Source organism: Streptopelia decaocto, assembly GCF_964273445.1.
Source record: "Streptopelia decaocto genome assembly, chromosome: 2".
Taxonomy (NCBI): Eukaryota; Metazoa; Chordata; class Aves; order Columbiformes; family Columbidae; genus Streptopelia; species Streptopelia decaocto.
Genome location: NC_138655.1, coordinates 62784012 through 62805366, shown reverse-complemented (window position 1 = coordinate 62805366; position 21355 = coordinate 62784012). Strand labels below are relative to the sequence as shown.

Below are 21355 nucleotides of genomic sequence, written 5' to 3'. Positions count from 1 at the left end.
CAATTTATAAGACATTCCTCCAAAGCTGTCCAGTCAGCTTGGTATCATTAGCACAAGTTAATTACTGGCTCCATCTTATGGTTAAAGTGTTGATGAGTTTGTAAATAAAAGTGACATTTATCTCAGGGACCCAAGAGCATCCACAGCCCTGTCTGTCTCTGCCCACCCCTCAGGGCTTCCCCAACCCTGTCCATGGCCTGGACCCCATCTCAGCCCCCTGGGGCCATCAGCCCCTGCCCCAGTGATGCTGGAGCAGGGCCTGTATCCAGATGCCCACAGCCCTGCACTGCCCAATCATGGGCCCCGGAGCCAGGACTATCCATGGTCCTCATGGCCCTGCCCAGACTCAGTCTGGCCCCTTCTCCATGGCCTTGCCTGGCCATGACTGGGGGCTGAAGCTGTCACAGTTGCCAACCCCAGGCACACAGTAGGGGATAGTGCCGAGCAGGCAACATGACTTCCCTAAGGCCTCTCACACTGGCGTGCTGTTTCTGTCTCTTGCTCAAGGACGTTGGAGAAGAAGCACTCTCCTCCACAGGAGGAAGAAGGTGCCTTTGCCCATGCCCCAGGGAATGGCATCATTGGTGGCCTGGCGGGAGGAAGATGCTTTCAGCTGCACCCCCATGTATTTGAGTGTGTCCAGTGTGACACACCCATGACAAACCCATAACTGAAGAAGAAACCCTCCACACTAATGTAGACACATCTACAGAGGAGTGTATGGAACGCTTAAATGCATCATGGAGGAGCTGTGAGGAATAGCTGCTCTCTGCCATTCCCACAACCTGAAGGGCAATCTCAGCCTTAATGCTATGATGTTTCACATCTTAACTCACTGATTCATTTCAGAAGATGGCTTAGTCTCAGTTCAAAATTCACCCCAAATTGAACCAAATGGAGAAGCCCAACCTTGTCCAGCCTAAGGTCCAGTAGGAGGAGTATGACCAGAAAGTTCTACTGAGTCCTTTAAGATTGTGAGTTGGGCATATTAGTTAAAATTATGGGCTCACCGATACCTGACAAATGCTTTATGTTGGTCATTCATGGCTTTAGTACAAGACATTGTACAACTTTCTCTTAGAGACCATTTTTAGACTTTTCTGTGTGACAATTTACCCTCCAGCCAAGAAAAAAGCTAAGTATTCATGATTGTAATATGGCTCTCATTAATCTTTCAGGTTATTAGTTGTACTCCGGTGCTAGTGAGAGAGCTAGCAGTCTCTGTCCTGCCATTTGCCTAAAGGGAAAGATCCAGTATAAATGAAAAGGTGAAAAAACGACACTTTGAAATATATCTGGCCCCAGCATTGTTTAGTACTGCCCTAATATTTATTTTCCTTGATTACCAGGTTATATTTTTAATTGTCTTCTCTGCTTTTAGAGCTGCTATAATTAGGGTCATAGGAAACTTTGAACATCTGTATCTGGCATAGGAAAGGAACAGTGAGTTAAGAAATTAGTACACAATATTCGGGAAAGGAAAAGATATGTGTTAGTAAGATTTAAGTACGAAAGGGTCTATGTAATTTAACTGTTCTAGGGCTTCACACAAAATCTCAGGAAATACACTTTTGGGCTATAGAACTCTTAGAAAGGCATGGACATTTTTCACACTGAGCTGATATTTTCACTACAAAGATACTTTATTCTTCTACCCTAACCTAATCAACCCAGAGCTGAGGACGCAGATATTAATTTGAACACATCTCAAATAAATAGATGCCTGGAAGAATATGCATTTCCTATAATCTGCTCACTGAAGGGAGGAAAAGAACTATAATCATTGAAATATGAATCCTCTGGATCATGGAGAACCTACCTTATTAAAATTAATTTATGTAGATGGAGGAAATAGGCAACATACTCCTCCAAGTCATTATTTCAGGTTTCAGCTGAATGTGGAGTATCTGGAATATTCCCTGGATATCTGACTATCAGGGAAGACATTGAAACAGTAAATCTTTCAGCTGAGATTCCTTTGAGTAATGGCCCAAAGGAATGTAATGACATTCAAAGAGTAACATTGAGCTGTTGCACATAAGACCAAATTTGGCATTACATAGCAGCTAATTATTGGTAAAACTCTCCACTATCATGTGTTTCTGGATGAAACTGGCAAATTTTCTATGGATCAAATACCAAGGTTTATTTCTTCTAAATATGACTACAATTCTGTAGAGCGTTTTATCAGATTAGAAGGTAAATACTAAGATAATAATGAAAGCACTGATTTTTAATCTTGTTTAGATTTTTAACTTCTGCCTTTGTATAGAATAGAGGCACTAATACTTTGTCTGCAGCAAATGAAAGTGGGCAGCCGAACTTGGTGGGAAAACAGAAAAGGAGAGGGAGTTAAATCCAATTTCCACTGAAATAATTAGAAAGACTCGCTAGTATCCTGAGAAGCAAGATCAGATTTAAAAAAAAAAAAAAAAGTGAGAATTCATAACAGAACTGTGGCTGGTAGGAAAGTTTACTGACCTGCTAAATCTTATAGAAATCCATAAAAAAAAAATTGCATGCTGGAGAACTTACCAACTGCCCAGTGATGGTTGGCGTCCCCCGTATCCCACTTATTTTTTTCAATATCTTTGACTGTTATGTATTAATGGGTTTATCGTTTGCTTTCCTTCAGTAAAGTCCTGATGATTAATTTAACAATAACTTTGATTCTGTAAAGTACAGTAGAAATTATAATACAACTGGAATGATAATAGAATTTAACTTGGTCAACAGGAAAGTTTTCATTGTTTCTTCTGATGAAAACAAGGGATGCACTTGACTTAGTCATCTACATGAATATGCAGCAATAATAGATCAGTTTGACCCTTATTTGCACTTTGCTGATGTACCCGCTTCCTTCTTAAAATGATGTGTAATTCAGTTCTTCGCTTTAGAAATATAGTCTTAGAAATATTCTCCCTTTCTTTCTCTCTCATGTGCACTAATTGTTGGAAGGATAAAAATAATTTAAAGGCATTGTACTTTTCAGTAACAGTGGGTTGGTTTTTTTTACAGATTAGAAAAGCAAGACATGAACAGGCATTCAGTGCTATGAGCTTTAATTTGATTAATACACCCTTATTTAAAAATCTGAATCACCAAGTATATAACACATTTGCATGTTTTTTAGCCAGGCGGAATTAAATACAATAAATACCATTCACACGTAAGAAGGGTTACAATTACAAGTTGTAAATCAAATTTTAAGAACAAATTAATGTGCAGAGTGTAGTTCCTGCTATAACAATTTGGTTTTTATCAGCCATGAAGCAGCCATTTTATTACCATGATCTTTTACACTGATGGAAGTGATTTCACTTAAAATCACATAAAAAACTGGTATTTCACAATGAAAAGTGGGAAAGGTCTCTGAACAGTATATTTAAGAGTGGGCAAATACTGTAAGATTCAGATTAAAAGTAAAAAAGACCATTTACTTCCATTTGTATTCAACAAAATAAGTGATAATACTGCTGTCTTACAAAAAGAGGAACAAAATCTTGCCATTATATATTAATGTAAACTATTGAATACATAATTTAAATACAATATTCTATCTCATTTGGCACTGTAGGAAGCTCCTTGCAAAATTAGCAAAACACCAAAAATATTTTCATGAGGTTTCTGTCATTACAAAACAACCTAAACATCCTGTATGATGTCATCCACAGGAAAATGGCCTTGAGCCCTACATCTGGACAGTATTTTATGTCCATATTCATAGTATAATTCTGCACTACTTTCAGCCTCAGAATTTCTCCAGCATGGCATCATACCATAAGTATCTTTTCCCAACAAGTTTCACACATGAACATGAGCTGTAAAACTGCAGGTGTAAACTAAATCCATATTTGAACCTACTTGCTGTGTCTCATTTTCCCCCAACAATCATTGCAAGAGTTACTGGTTTATTTCCCTGTATGTTTAATAGTGATTTATATGTAAACAATGCCTTGCAGTCATGTGTCCACAGAACTGGAGGTAAAATAAACCTTTTTCTTCTTAAGATTACCACAAGAGTTAAAAAGTATATTTAAGTCTTCACCTATATGAATGCAAGAACATCTGAAAATGCATTTCAGGACAACTCTGTAGAGCAAGGAGGGACAATGTAATAGAAATATGAAAATTAGAAATATTATTTTGCTAGGTTTATGGTAGACATGTAGAGATAAATACATGTAAAAAGTAAAGACCGAAGTCCAGAAGATTCTGCTCTTTCTTTATACTGACAAATTGCCTACAAACTACTAAGTATTACCTAGGCAGAGGTTGAAAGTTGGAGCCCTAAATATATTCCATTCACAAACACCGATGGTCTCCAACATCTACTCTTCCTCTACCCTTCCTTCTCCTCCTCTGATGTTAATACTTAAGTGCTACTTTTCATCTGCTGCATCAAGCCATATTATCAGGATACCCTTGAATCTATAGCAACACACTTTGTCTTTACAGAGAACTGTGGGATTAATTTATTTGAATAGCTAAAGCAAGATGAATTTTGCCTGAGTTGAAATGAAAACATTATTGTTGTGAGACCCTCTAGCTTGTAAAGATTTCCAATACAGTTTCACAACAGGTTGGTAAAAATCTCTACATTGACTTATGGAGTGAAATGCAATTAGCACCAGGTGTTTCAAATGTGCTGGCAACCGTGGGCTCATAGTTTTCATGAAAACGATAAACTGCTGTGCAGAAATAATGCAGAGTGATTATGTTTAGATTAATTATGGCAAAAGCTAATTAAGTACAGTTAAAAAAGCCTACAGAATCATTTTACTTCTCCCTCTAACAATATGCCAGAGATTTCAACTGAATTCCATAATCGTCATAACATCTTTGCAGGATGTAGCCCACTTGTGGAGTTATCCTAGGTACATTTTCAGATGACCACTTACAGAACGAATAATAGCTTTGGTTTGTGATTTTTTTTTTCTTCATATCTATGAAAAAGAGTAAGAAAGTTAATAGACTAAAGCCAGCAGGGGCCATTGCGATGATCAGGTCTAAATACTCTGCAACATAAGCTGCAATTTTTTTTTTTCATAGCAGTGCTATCACCTGGTCCATATTTTGGGATTTAAATACATAAAATCTTTTGGGAAATACTCAAATGTGATATGAAGCAAGACAAATATATAGCACTGTTCATTAAACATTCTAGGGTTATTTATACCCATGGTTTAATGAAAAGACTTCCACTTCATTTACAAATTTAACCATTGTAGCTTAATTTCACTGGGCGGGATCTTATGAACTCATCCACTCATTTAAGAGAGGCACAGCATCAGGTATTTCTCTGCATGAGTACAAAGCTATGTGATGTAATTAGGCCACTTCTTAACCATACCCCTCTCTGCTGAATTGCAAACAGTTTTCAGCTTGGATTTAGGTTTTGTTTTGTTTGGGTTTAGGTTTTTTTGGTGGTGTTTGTTTGTTTGGGGTTGGTTTGTTTGTTTTTGTTGGTTTGTTGTTGTTGTGCTTGGTTGGTTGGGTGGGCTTTGTTTGTTTTGTTTTGTTTTTAAAGAACAACTAAGAAATGTCTTTGCAAAAGCTTCTCTATTGGCAGCAGTGCTTCCAGTGCCACAGCCCCAGGTACAGCCACATTCTGAATTAACGATTCTAGGGTTTGTGCAAGTCCTTTCAGTTACACAGGGTTGGAGGTTATGTTCAGTTAACTGACAATTTCAGTATCATCATTTTCCAGTACAATAGCAAATTCTTCAAGTTTCCCTCACATTCTTCATTCCTAAATGCATGACTTTTCATTTTATTATATTAAAACTACAAATTTACTTGTGCTAAATTGCAAATTCAATGTAGAGGAACACCCTCATGCCATCACCTCATCTATAAATGTCACAACTACAAGCCATCAGCAAGAATTTCGTATTTTCTTTCAAAATCTTAGTATTAAACTTAAGTTGATAAATTCTCTGCAGGTATTGCTAGCAACATCTATATAGCTAAGATGATGTATTACTACAGGAGAGATTTTATTTTTCTCAGTGAATTTGAAATATGTTTAGGTGTTTATGAGGGAATGGAATAACCATGCAATGGAAATGGTACGAAGTTTTCCAAGGGGAGAATGCTGCACTCAGGGAAGTGTTTCTATAAAATAAGACCTCAGTCTGCAACTGGTAAATGTATTTGGCCAAGGTGCACCAATGTATCTGCAAATGTCAAGTACATATGCATGTAGAAATGATTCTTTAAGAACTGCACACAAAAATTGGTAGATAAAAGTGCACATCACTTAAAATCCATTATGTAGCATTTAGTTTTGCTTCTAAAAGTACATTTCATTAGGTTTAGAACTGACTGTATTCCAGTTTCCTGCTCATATAGCTGTTTTTACTGTGTGGAAATAGCCATTGCTCAAGGTTTATGCAAATCTACACACCAATATACACCAATTTGACTGCCTCCTTCCAAGAGTGGAGACACATAACAGGCTTTAATGTAATAAAATAGGTTTGTATTTCATATCATTAGAGAGCTTTTTTTCCTTTAATATTCAAATATATGGATCTGGCTCTCTTTGTCTGTCTCTTAAGCAATGCATAAATTCCAGAGATTTAAATTGCACTTGAATAAGAAATATCAATGAATTCCATTAAATCCAATTGACATTTACCAGTCTGAATAGAAGAAGGACCTCTTCTCCTACACTTAAGTACTTGAAAATGAGAATGTTTTTCATATTAGTTAAATTTTCAAACACGAATTTTTAACCCATAATGACATCTAGCCATGAAACTCTAGTGAGTTTTCTTCACATTATTTTTCTGGAAGTTTTCCTGAGGGCACTTCTTGTTTTTAAGTATCATGTAAACATTTTGTAAGAAAAGCAGTTTGTATTTCATATTGTAGAGACAAGCAGATATGGTACAAACCTATTGAAAAAATAACTTGAAAATTCATGCAAAGTATAGTATATCTTAAAACAACTGCATGTTACTTTACATTAATTATACATTGAAACAAACACAGAATTTTAATTTTCTGGTCTTCAACACTTGTATGTGTACAAGCTCCATAGCTGATGTGGTTCCACCACTCTAAACCTTTTCTTTAAAACAAGTTTGTGGACAAAAGGGAATCTGACAGAGCATCTGGCCAACACTATTTCGCATCTTCAAAAATTCAGACAAGGGTGCAGGACTCTCAGCAAGCATGCACACAACACCAAATCCAGGGGAGGGGTGGATATGCTGGAGAGCAGGGATGCGTTTCAGAGAGGCCTTATAAGGCACAAGAATGGAAGTAATGGCTATCAAGTGAATGAAGTTCAACAAACCCAAAAGCAAAGTCCAGAAACTTGGACTTGGACTAAGCACAATTCTGCAGAAAAGGACTTGAGAGTGCTTGTAAAGCAGAAATTAAATATGACTCAGTAGTGTACCCTTGCAGCAACAAATTACTGCAATACTGGGCTGTATTAGCAAGAACCAGCCAATGGGTCACAGGAAGCAATGAGTCTGCTCAGTGCTCGTGAGGCTACATCTGGAACACACTGTTTCGTTTTGAACACCCCAGTACATGAGGGGGATGGGTAAACTGGAGGAAGGCCAGTGGAATGTCACTAGTCCGGCCAGGGAGTTGGAGCACAACAGATGAGGAGGGACTGCGCACCACACATTGCTTCAGAAGAGAAAGCTGGGGGTAAATTTAATTGCCACCTTAAATTACATATTAGTTCATTAGGGAGAATATTCAAGTGCACAGTGATGAGCCATGAGTGAGGGTGATTAGGCACTGGGAAAGGTTGCCCCAAAAAATTGCTGAATTGCCATCCATGGAATTTTTCAAAATTTGCCTAGACAAGGCAGCATTCCAACTCTGAGGGTAGCCCTGCTGTCAGAGGATGTCCACAGGTTCCTTCAACTTAATTTACTCCATGAATCTACGGGTTATTAATAAATAAGGTAAAAGCATGTCTTACGCCAGCTAACAATAATGTTCTCAAACCACTACTTTTAAGTGGTTTACCACTTAAAGACATAAGAAGTATTTTTTATAAAATTGCTGAAATTATTCATTTTATTTAGGAATTTTCAGAATTGGACCATTTACCTTATATACTTTATAATATAAATGCATCCTTCTGAATTTTTCCAGTTTAGAGAGACATTTTAAAACATATGTGTACATTGCACATTTAAAACTCTCTCTCCATTTCAGAGTCTATAAAGTCAACAAGACATACACACACCACATGCAACACATGAAGACAAGCTTATCACAGACAGACAGAAATCCTCATTTGGGTACAACTACGTGCAGGCCACAAACAAAACCTTACATAGCATACACAAACTTCTGTGTATGCAGTAAGGCGGGCATATGAAGTGAGAAAAGTTCATCATTACTCAGTATGTTACATTAAAAAGACAGCTAACCAGATAAAATTAGCATTTCCTCTCTAAAGCAGTTGCCTCAAGTTATACATAAGCTATTTCGATTTTGAATCAGAGCTCATCTTTGCTTTAAAAAGAAAAAAGGCATTGTCGAAACAATTTGAGGAGAACAAAAGTTTTCCTCTTTGAAATCATAGTACTACAATATTTATTATCTGTAAGACAGAAAATTTAGCCATCTCTTCACTTTGATGGAGTAACAAGTCAGAAAGTTACCTGTCCATATCAACTTCTCCTTCTTGTATATTTGAATGTTTACACACCTTATGCTTAGTGAGTAAGAATACAGACATATCATCTCCAACATTTTTTTCCTCAAGTATCTTTTAAATGTCCAAGAGCTTCATTTGACAAATCTATCTAAGATGCAGAGGAGTAGGCCAGTTGTGTTTCATACCAGTTTCACAAACTTTTGCTACAAACCCAACTTCAGTATATGAAATACTGATTAGCTTCATCAAGATCAACCCGGGATAAAGCTCATTGTGCTTTGTTTTCTAGGTGTTTATTTCACACAAATGAAGAGCCAGCACACAGGACTTCTCAAAGTTCACACATGTGTACAGTTGGTAGATGATGGCGTATCTATCCGACTTCTATTTTCCTTAGCATCATTCAGAGATGACTCCTTATCCACCTGGCATTTGAAGACTTGTTTGTAGGCCTTCCTAAAATTTTCGGAGAGAAATGCGTATATAATGGGGTTCACAGAAGAATTGCTGTAAGCCAGGCAGTGTGCAGTTACTCTGAAGAGAAAGGAGGCTTGAGTCAGTGGGAAAACTCCAAATTCAGCCCAGAGATGAATCACATGATGCGGCAGCCAAGAGATGCCAAAAACCACCACCACCACCAACACAGTCTGTGCTGTCTGAGACAAGGGAAGGAAAACACAGATGTCTGATGAGCACTTGAAGAATCATCTTTAAACCCACTTCAAAAACATTTAAAAAAAAGAGAAAAAAAAAACACAAGGTACAATGAGAGAGAATGCACTTTGGAATATTTATTACTGATTTTACTCCATTACCTATATGGGCTTTATTTTGAATATTGAACTACAGCAAGGAGAACCTTAGCCTTGAAAATGTCACAGTAAAAGGCAAACGTACAACCTTGCTCAAAGGCACAGAATGATGCTCCTGATTCCCTGCACAAAAGCCTAGCCTTTTCTGAGGTGGACATAAGCTTGATGTAAAATAATAGTAATAAGGGTCTTTGGGAAATCTCATCCAGATCTAATCATCTATATTTCAATAGAATACACAAGAATTTCTGATCAAAATTGCAAGAGAAATCTATTAAACATGAAAGCAGCTAATGGAAAAGCTTAAAGCAGTCAGACAAACACTTTGCTCAAGTGTCTATGAAAGGAGCAGGGGCTTTTTTGAAAGTTTCTCCTTTAAACAGAAAATTTCCACAGGGAGAGTCATAGAACAACATTCCAGGATACAATTAGGGGAAAAAAGAGAAAAGTTAAGGAGCTTGAAATTTATGGTGATTGCACATTGTCAAAACCATTCTGGAAATTAATGCTCATCAGTGAACACCGAATTCAGAGAAATGAAACACAAAAATACCCTCAGTGCTGCCTCCTGATTCCACTGTTGCTATTTATGAGAGGGAGGGCCATTGAGTTAATTAGATCAATCCAGACAGCTACAGTATCAGTACAGACCTTTTGCTTGCCACTGGCATTTTACTAGGACACAGTGGAGTATGGCTGTCAATATTTTCTTTAGCTTTCACTTACTTCAGAAGCAGCAATTAGTGCTTCAACTCAACTAATTAATATGTACTCCTCTAACAAGTATCTCTTTCAACTAAACCAGACTCCCAATAAAAGCCCACTATTAATTCCAAAGTATATTATGTCATGGACCATTATAATTACTATATTAACACTTTACAACATAATTTTTCAGTATCTTAGGCTCTTCTTCACAGGGAAAACTAACAAAGTGATAAATACTGCAGCACAGAGAATATATAGACTTTTTGCTAGTTTATTGAGCTTGGTCTATACTTCTTGAATTGATTAATGCTTGGTAATAATTCAGACTGACCTACCTAGTCACGACATGACTTATCTTATAGAAACTTACAGAAAAAAAAAAGTTTAATTTCTGTGTCATCAGGTCAGAATAACTTATGACAGACACTGTTGTTGGTTAGTAAAATCTTTCCACAGAAACCAAAGGACATTATATCTGTAGTAAATATAATCTGTTTAATTTCAAGGATCCACCTGTTTTCACAAGCTGTTCCTCTACTTAGCCTATGGAGTTTAAATCAGTTGCCACTAACAAACAGCCATGCAAATATTTTCTCTTTCAGGTGTCATCAGGAGAATATGTGCTAACAAAGAAGAATAAATTAAGACCAGTTCATTCTCTGATCCCTTCCAATGTGTTAATATTCCAAGTCAAAACAGATTATCTGGACATCACATGCACAATCACTTCAAAAGAGGCGTATTACTTAAATTCTAAAAAAAATTACACCAGGAAAATAATGGACTTTCAAAAGACTGTATAGATGCACCTGAAAGTAGAGGTTGACCATGTGACTCTTCTAACTATTTTACTTAAAGTATTTCATATGTGCAGAATAAACAATTTTTCATTGGGAAACTTCACAACATCTGTTTTATCCCATTATTCCTCCTAACCCTAAATTCAGACCTTACCCTTCCAAAATCATCAATATGCCTTGCTACCAAGGTAACACTAAAGAGAAGCTCTTGTTAGTTTAAGAAGAGCTTGCTTTGGGTTTCTCATCAGCAAATAAAACCCACCTGAAATACGTGATGTTAATATTGATGCTTTATGACCAAAAAGTTCAAAAAATAGCATTTAGGCACAGTCATATTTTTCATTAAGTTTTTCCCACACATATAGCAAATTAATTTTAAGAATCTTCTTCTGAAATTTTCATAAGATTTGAATAAAGCTAGAAATGTATAATCAAGCATGAAATGCACTCTTAATAAAAAGGTTGAAGGAAAAGAAGAAAGATAACATTACTATCAGAGAGAAACAGCACACTAGTGAAAACAGAGTTGCTTTGAAAAACATGAGTTAGGCCTTAGAATCAGGGATTTATTTTCTAAGCCAAAAAAAGGTTTGAGGTGCTGCTTTTTTTTTCACCCTTTGGTTACTGACTGAACCTTGCTTTTCCCTGAATCTATGAAGGCTAGTTCCAAGACAGATCTGATTTTTACGTTACATTTTTAAGAGTTAGCATTTAGATGAAATGCACAGATATTTCCAGTTTGAGAATAATTTAGATGAGAGTAGAGATGGCAATGTACAGAACATCTTTGAGAGCTACACCTTCAGCCTTGACAACATTAAGTGCAAAAGTATACATGTTAAGTGTTTTAAGGAATCAGGGCCATAATGCTTTTAATTCTATGAATTAAAATCTGTTGACTAGGATGGTTTTCAAACAAAAAAAAAGAAGGCATAAATAATAGATTACTTGTTCCCTGTTGAGCCCATGTACATCTCATTTACATTGCGGTTTGCATAACCAAATAGTAATAGTGATCAGACTGAATGAAGAGCTAAGGGGTTTTTCTGACTCCACATTCATAAACTGATGATTACTGTGGTCAAATCTGCTCAGAAATCAGAACCATACTATATTAACGGACAAATTCAATATATAAATACATCTTTCAAACATTGTTCTAAATCACAAAACTAATATTCTGCTTTAAAGATCTTTCATAATTCTACTTCTAGCCAGTATATAACTTAAGTCTTGAACATAAGACAAAAAAAAAAAAGGTTTTGTGGAAAATCAATACAAGAATTGCAGAATCATTAAAGTCTCTTATTAGACTCAGGAAGTACAATGTACCTTATTTAGAAGTCTCATCATATAACCCAGGAATTCTTTATTTTAAAAAATGAGCTGGTTAAAAGGAAAAAGAAAAACAACAACAACAAACACAGATCTACAAGTTAGGGGAAAATGCTGGTGATGCAAATATCCCACATCTATTATTGGTAGCCTCTCCATCTCTGAATTTCAGGTGCTCCGAAGTTCAAAATATGTGGATCTCAGGTCATGGCTTGATCCACTGCAAATGGAAAACCCTGATCAGAAAATATTCCAATCCTGCTAAGTTCAGAGGGACACTGAATATGTCATTAAATACTTTATCTCAACTGCATCTCTCCATTACACCTTTGGCAACAACCAGTATAATACCAAATTAGCTTAGCCATAAAACTAAAACATAAACAAATAAACAAATAGATATTGGTAATGAAAGCAATCTACCTTTTTCTTGGATGCTTCTGACTTCTTTGACATGATTCTCAACTTTTTATGCAGATGATTAAGAACCTGAAAAGATGAATTTGCATCTTGTATTTCACCATTTTCTAAAATTCAAACCCATATATGTCAGAGTAAGCTCTCCAGTACTACATGAGTCACTTACAAACATTCCTGATTCAATTTACACATTTCAAACATGCACAGTATAAAATCCAAAGAAATTACATGTCTGCATCTGTGTGAATCAACAGATACAAAGCAGATCATAACTGAATTCTTGTATGAAAACTCACATGTATTACATAACAAATACACATTACAAGTGAACAAGGCAACAAATGAAAATCTATCATGCACCTAGAATTAGCAAACATTCTTCTTCCATACAAATGTCAGCGATTGTTAATTTGGAATGACCTTTACTACAAGTAACATTAAAAGTGTATGTTTCGAGGCGGACCTTTTCTGAGTCACCTGCAGAATTTGCTTTCTTCAGATGGTAATTTTTTTAATATAATCAGGATGTTGGTGCTATTTGATCTTTGAAAGAAGCCTATACTTTCAAGAATAATTTATACTAAAATGTACCTCGCATGAGGTGTGACTTTTATCAACAATTTGATGATTTCTGTCATATACCTTTCACAAGTAATTTTTAAAAATATGTTTCAAAAAGGTTTATCATCCAAGAGCAGGATCCAAATTTTAACATGATGATTTACACATAAGATTTTAGGTAGTGGATGTGTAGAGATGCATGCCCTACTTTATCTGCAGTCATTAACTGAATCTAATATAGTCATATGGCATGATTTGTAGGCATGGAGGGCAGGGAATATGCTCTTCAGGTGAACGTGTTTAACAAGTTGTAAACCATACAGAATTTTTAAAAGGAGATGATTAAACTCGAGGGCTTAATTAAAATATGGTGAGAGGAATTTTTTAGAGAGTGTATCAGAGTGTAGAGCTTGGTTAGATGATGATGGTGATGTTAGGTTGCACTTTACATAGCACAAAAATGAACTGAGACCAATTTAATAGGTAAAATCATCCAGAATTAATAGATAAGATCATATAGCATTTAAAGGATTTTTTTAAGGAATATAACACTAAATTTTAGGGCTTACGAGGAGACTTCGTGAGGTGGAGAAAAGGATGTAAATTCAAATTCTCTTATATCATGTTGGGACATTTTCTCTGTTTTCTTTGGGATGCACAGCTAACCACTACCAGGACAGACGCCAGGCAAAATGACCTATAGACTTGATCCCACTCTGCAATTTGAGTCTGAGAAACACACACAATGAATTACAGTAAATAAAATGGTATTTGTGGATAACCATAGCCCATCAGTGGATTCCACTTTTTAAGTAACTATTCCTAGTTACCAGTGAACCACAAACAACAATAAAAATAAAAAATACTTGTAACTACTTAACATTGGAAGTGCAGTTCATTTGTTCTTATCTCTGCACTAATATGTTTGTATGTGAAAGACACCCCTGCGTGCTCTCCCTATTCTGAAGCAGTATCCAGGACAATACTAAGGCTAATCTGAGCTCAGGAAAGGCAGGAGGAAACTAAACAGGTTTTCTCTGAGAAGGTCTGGTTTTGGCTTCAGCCTTTCTGCCTTCCCCAAGATGAAGCAGACCAGAGGGAAAGGACAGAAGAGCCCCTCAGGTACAGCAGAAGGCTGGGGAGATGATCCTCTGCCTCACACACTCTTTATTCACCTGCTGGCACCATGTGCAAGACAGCTGAATTGCTTAGTCCATGGGTGAAAAATGTAAAAACAAAAGAGAGCATGGGAGAAATACAGTGAAGTTCACTTCCCATCACTGCTCTTTCACCTATTGCACCCCCTTCACATAACTTACAATGATGGGCTGTTTCTACTGGACCTTTGCAAATCCTATTACCTGCCACCCAGATGCTGTCCTGTATGGTGATTTTCCCTCACAGGCCAAAACTGAAGTCAGATGAACTCTTCCCAGAAACCAGAACTGCAAAATCTTATTTTAAAGTTCTTTCTTTTGTTCTGAAACTTTTAGCACAGATTTTGGTATTGCATCTCCCTCCAGTCCAATGAAAGATGCAGTAGACAAAGCTATTAAATTGGATATTGGGGACAGGGGGGTGGGAGGCATTGAAGATTTAGATTATAACCTTCCAAGGAATCTTTCTCAACTTCCCCTCTTTCGGATTATATATGTATTTCACAAAATAAGTGTTTGCGGTGAAAACATGCTGGCTCTACGTGGCAGTGTACCAGATGTTATGCAAACCAGCAGCAAGAGAAATAGGCAGGATTTTAATTACCTGTCAAGAGCAGTGGAACAGCTCTCAGAACACCATGGAGGGATATTAAAGGCCATGTTTATGCACAAACACTACAAGGCAAATCAAAGACACCTCTCCTCATGGTCCTGTTCAAATTTTCTCTTCTCTGGGCCAATTAATAATCAATTGTTCCTCTAACTGCCACCGTCACTTCACCTGAGTGAATAATTTTGTCTCAAGTTATTTCTCTAAGGAAAGTATTTCAAAATATCCACTAATCAATTTACATGTGCATTTTTAACTCACAGAGCGAAATACTCACCTTGCTAAGAAATAAGTGGTCACAACCTGTTGTATTTTTAAAAAATTCAGCTCTGTGGAAAAATTAACTCTTTACATGGAAATTTTCTAATTTCAGTTTTCATGTACCTGTTGATCAGAGAGGTTATTTGGCTCTCAGGGAAAGAATAGCTTTCCTTTTTACTGACGATGAGGGTGTGGTGCTGTGGGAAGAAAAGCTGTTGTGAAAGTGGGTGTAGGGAGACTTGTAGGATCATAGAAGTATAAGAAGGTCCAGGCTGCTCTGCACCGCGCTACCACAACTACCACTGATGGCATTTGGGAGGTGCTGGATTTTGCCAACAGACAATCCATTTTTTTATTTTCCAGTTGTTTCAGGAACTACATTCAGGATGTTTTGAGAGCCCAGCCTAAGGGACTATGACCAAATAAAGCTGTAAAAGGGACTTTTCCAGTAAGGAAGAGAGAAAAAATAGTTTAAACTATCTATGCCTATTTACATAAGTCTACTAAACACTGCAAAATTCTGAGGTTTACACTGTTGCAAAGTTTATGTCCTGCCTGGCTGCATATAGTCATTCCACTGACTACACCTTCATTATCAGCCATTGACAATCACGCAGCAGGAAAGCCAGCCCAAGCTCATTATCTAATAAGAATGAACTGCTTGCTTAATAGAGCCATGATGTGACCATGACATTCTGAACCATATAGTATGAACCTGATTTAAATTTGAGTGCCATTGCCTGCAATTCATTTTTAAAGTAATGCTGCTACTTCTATCGTCACAACAGATCCTTCACCCTTTTTTGTTTAATAGCATGTCACTGACGTGTTATACTCTTTATTTTTCTTTTTGAATGTGGTTTAATAAAGCCTTCCCTCACTGCTCAGCAAAATTCAAGATGCATTTAACATCTTAAGCCAAGAACCATATAGGTTTGTATTTTATGTTGAGGGTCCTACTTTCTATGGCTTACTTTTAACCAAGTCTATAAACCATACATGACTTCCATCAATTCAGAATTATCAGAATGGTAGATAAGAATGGAAACATTCTTAAGGCAAGAAATATATATATATATATATTTTAAAAAAAGAAGCTTTTAACATGATACATCTATAAAAGGAAAAATTTGTGAATGATTTTAGGTGTCCAACCAAGAGGTATGACTGAAAGAGGCCTGACTTCCAAGGACTGAATCCTCGTGATTAGGTGCTCAAAAGCAGAAACAAACAAAATTAGTTGGCACATTGCACTACCCTGGCAGACATCAATTGTCAGAAACTCACTGGGAATCATTTATCACTTTGCCCTTTAAGAGCACATTAGTGAAGAAACATCATAGCAGTGTTACAAAACACATACAAAAACTCAGTATTAAAAAATATGGCAAGTAATATGATAAGCAATTAAATTAAAAAAAAAAATACAGGATGCCTACAAGTATGCAGCACTGTAACTCAACTAATAACCATACAATCACTAGTCCTCCTGCTGGAGTAGTAACCTCCTTTCTAGAATAGTTCTGTGAGGAGACAAAAGCTGGTTTCCTATGGATTTGTGATTCCTTGACTGTTTGCTCCTAAAAAGCTAAATCTCCTCCATGAGTAGATGTGACATAAGACTTCTTTCCCCTATGGTTCGTCTGATGTTTAACAGCTGAGTGCAAACTGACTCTCTTTTATTTAAAGAGGATGACGGAGACCTTCTACCTTCTTCATTGACTCCTGTTTTCACAAAACTAGGCAAATATCATTCCTACAGATATTTTCATTCCTCAAATTTTGTTGAAACTGAACCAAAGTTATTTGTGGGAGAGAGGAAAACAGGCAGCTGTACATGAAGGACACAGAGCATGATCTCATCAATCTCTGCCTTAAGAGCACGACATAACATTTCCAGTTCTGATTCTGTGGGAGGACACTGTTCCCAAATACCTATTACTATTTCAGCACTTCTGTGGGTTGTAACACAATTGCTGTCCACTGGGAAAAATACAAATCTCTCCTAAAATAATTTAAGAGAGACTGAGAGAATGAATGTGGCTCCCTATTAGATTACCTAAAAAATAAGACTTTCAAAACTGAAAGTTCTATTGCAATTTGCTTATAAAAGAAACAGAACTGCCTTAAAGGAGTCTGGAAAAGGCAATATATTCAAATAGAGAAATGAGTCTCCTTCGTCTTAATCTAGTGTAATAGAAGATTGGGTTATTTAGCTGATCCACAGTTCATGAAAACCAGTGAAGTCCATAAGAAAATAATGAATTTATTGCTACTACACAGCAGCAATCCTCTCAGCCTGCCTGCATTCAGAGGCAAAATACTTGTTGTATGTCATAGTACTTTATTGACATCAATAAAAGCTTGCAGTAAGCACTTTGCCTGAGACCTGTGACAAATCTAAAACTTAAGCTCAGATTTTCTCCCTCAGTGTGTCCTACATGCCAAAATATTGCAGCTGGAGATATGGCAGTGGCTCCCAATGAGGGCAGGAATGAATCTTTACACTGCAGAGTACAAATACCTCCCATAATCTTGCACAAGACACAGCATCTTTCAGCTTCATTGACACTGATGGGAATACCAGGTATCTCCAAGGTACCTCCTGATACTCATCCCTTCAGCTTGGGTCTTCCAGTCTGACACCAGGGCAAGCAGGGTCACACATACAGGTTCAAAACATATCACCAAGCAAGGGTGGGATCCTAGTGTGGCAATAATTACAGCACAAGATTTTAGTTGTAACTTTGAATGGCCTTGATTTTATGAACTTCTTAGGAGCATGTATTTTATGTACACTTGATTTGTTGATTTTGTTTTTTTAATTTTGGAGGGAGGGGGTTGTTTTGTTGGGTTTTTAAACTACATACTCATACTAATATTGAGCAATCTACTTCTGTAGTGGTGCTTTGTGCATAAGGTATGTTATACTTACTATGCTTAGATATATTTTTTTCCCTATGCTATGTAGAACTCATAATTTTGAAAAACCTGTTTTCAATCTTCAATCATATATTAGATTTTGAAGGCTGGTACTTTATGCTGAAGCTGAAAATGCTTTGGCTTTGAAAAATATAAGAATTCTTAATAGCTGAAAAGCTCCCTCTGCACACATTCCATAACATTCTCCCTGAAATATGTAATATTTTCCTAGAGCTCTAATGATCTATGGCTATAGGCAAGTTTCACCCCTCTCACAGCTCAGTCATATTTACCACTATAGATGAAATACCAGTGTATTCACCCAGGGAAAACAGAATTCAGTTTATGTATGAAAACATATATTTATTTTCTGTTTGCCAGGTTGGACTTGATTCATCACAAACAGTAATTTTAAAATGTTGTCCTTTGAGTTCTGCAAAACTTGGTTTTAGCAGAGTTGGATGCCAATCTAGTCTTGAGTTGCACATCAGTTAAGCTGATGTAATACATACAAAACTGAATAGAACATAAAATTACTTGTTCAAATTAAATACTTCAATTACATCTATTGAACTTGCCAACTAATGAACTGACTTCTCAACACTTAAGCAGTCCTTATTTGCAAGAGAAGACCTATTCTCTTAAATGTAAACTACTGCCTATGGAGAAATTGCACAGAAAGAGGAGGATCTCTGCCTAATCCCACAGACAGCAGCTGGTGCTCCAAATCCTGTCCAGCAGTAAGCAGTGGACCCTACACTGAAAGCTGCGATAAAGATTCACAGAAAAACTGTGACAGTTTACCTGAGCAGAAAAGTCCTCAAATACACTTATTCGGGTGCCCTTACTTATTACTTTTTCCTACCTGGGTCCTCATGCACTGCTCCCCAGCACCACCTGCCCTTGCTGAAGTCAGAGGTAAATCTCCCATCCACTTCAACTGAGGCAAGAGAGGGCTCGCAGGGGCCAGGCAGTGTGTTGCACCTTTTGCTCTTAACATGTTAAGTGGATCAGACCAGACTGGTGGATTTGTGTTATTTTTAAGTGCACTTCTTTTTAAAGAACAGCAATGCCTCGTCTTGAAGGCTGAACAACCTGTTGCTTTCTTACACTTTATTTGAGCTAAACTCCTCATACAGCACTGCAAGAAAACAGGTGAGTTGTGTTAACAGAGAAAACAGCAGAGTACTGGGGTTTCTTAGCACTTTGCAATGAGGAAATCTGGCAGAGGGACCCCAGTGACTGCCAGAACAACACCCCCCTCCCCACCCTATGCAGATCCCTGTCCTGACCTGTCTGTGCCACACATACGTGTCCCCCTCAGTCATCCCTCAGCTATAAAACCTGCTCTCTTCCTTTGTGCCACAAACTCAGCCTCTAGAGAGTGCCATGTCCTCCCACATGCCCAGAGTTGGCCCCACACCTCATGGACACCCACCACCATCATAGCCTCCCCCATCCCTTTTACATACCCTTCACCACTACCTGCTTTGTCCCACCTTGGCATAACAGAAGGAGATGAGCAGCAGTGGGAGCAGATATCCAAAGACAAATGTGCAAACCACGTAGGCCTTCTTGTGGCGTGGGTTGGGCCAGTGCTCCCAGCAAAAGGTCTGGTTGCTGGCCTCACGGTGAAAGAGGCGCTGGTGGTGAGCCACAGGTGAGGCCATGGCAAAGGACAGTGCCCAGATGAGCCCCACACCCAGCAGTGCGTTCCGGGAGATGCGCAAGGCTGAGGAGCGTCGAGAATGCACAATGGCCACATAGCGGTCCACAGACATGGCCGAGAGTGTGAAGATGCTCACCAGCATGGAGACAGTAAAAAAGTAGTGGATGAACTTGCAAATGAAGGCACCCAGCACCCAGGTGGGGAGCGCATAGACCGTGGACTGGAAGGGGATGCAGAAAAGCAGGTAGGCCAGGTCAGCGATGCTCAGGTTGAGGATGAAGATGTTGGTGGTGCTGCGGCTCTTGCCTGGCGTGCTCCTAGCCAACACCGTGATCACCAGCGAGTTGCCCAACACTCCCAGGGTGAAGATCAAGCCAAAAACGATCAAGGTGATGAAGTTCTCGATGCCAATGCCAAAGAGGGGCTTCCCCTCTGTCTCTGGTAGCCCGGAGATGTTGAACTCCCCGCGGGGAGGCTCTGCCCCTGGTCGGGACCGGTTGAGCGGCGCAGCCGCTGGCTCCCCCGGCTCCATCCTCCCCCTTACACGCCGGCCAAAGTTTCTGCGGGCGGAAAACGGAGCCACCGCCTCCCGGTACCGCGAAAAACCAGGGGCGTCCCTCTCCAGCCAGGGCGGGGCGGCGGCGGAGAAGGAGGAAGGGAGGGAAGGGAGAAGGGTGTCGCCGGGCAGGGTGCCCCGCGGCTCGCAGCCTGCGCCACCAGGCGCGGAGGCGGCACGGCAGCCCCGGTCACCCCCTGGGAGGCAGCGCCCTCCGCCCACCTCCCCGCGGGGCTCGGTGTCTCCGCCGGGGGAGGCGCCCCGGCCGCGGCCGCGCAATCCCTCACTGCAACCGGGTCCGCCTCGCGGAGTGGTGGAGCCTCCGCCTGAGCGCGCTGGTGGCCGCCCGCCCGCTGCTGCGGGAGACTGAGCCCCCCAGGGATGTCTCCTTGGGAAAGACGGATGGGAGACTTTTTTATCCCCCTTTTTATACCTCTGGTTTAGCTGTAGCCGCCTCCACAGGGCGGCCCGGCGGCGCCCCGGGGCGACAGTCCGAGTGCGGAGCGGAGTCTGCAGGGCCAGCCCCCACCTCAGAAAACTTCTTCGCTCGAAAGGAGGCTTAGAAGTCGCGTCTTCCAGCACGGCTGGAGCAGCGCTAGGCAGGTCCAGCTCGGCTTAAATAAACTCTCTTGGAAAGACAGAAGTAATTAAGCGCCTGCGTAAACCCACCTCAACAGGTAGCCGGCAGCAATAGTTCAGACTAAACACCGCCTATGTTCACTGTTTTCACCTCGTTTGCAGGATTTTATTTATCATTCCGTATATATGCAGTAGCTCACAGGCCGAAAGGTGGCAGACGCTGTTAATCCTTTTTTTTTAAAAAAAAAAAAAAAAAAAAAGTCTGGCCGCTTTTCGGGCTCAAATCACGGAGCGCATGTTTGGAAACGCCACCGCCGCGCGACTCCA

At 38.9% G+C, this 21355-nt stretch overlaps 1 protein-coding gene across 1 annotated transcript; it reads right to left on the bottom strand.

Annotated features, from left to right (window-relative positions):
* Positions 1-8976: 8976 nt before the first annotated feature.
* On the bottom strand, positions 8977-20425 carry GALR1 (galanin receptor 1; the record flags this gene model as incomplete). Its single annotated transcript, XM_082045867.1, has 3 exons — positions 8977-9294; positions 12717-12782; positions 19724-20425. The coding sequence occupies 3 exons, from the start codon at positions 20423-20425 to the stop codon at positions 8977-8979; spliced, it is 1086 nt and encodes a 361-aa protein (XP_081901993.1).
* Positions 20426-21355: the final 930 nt, after the last annotated feature.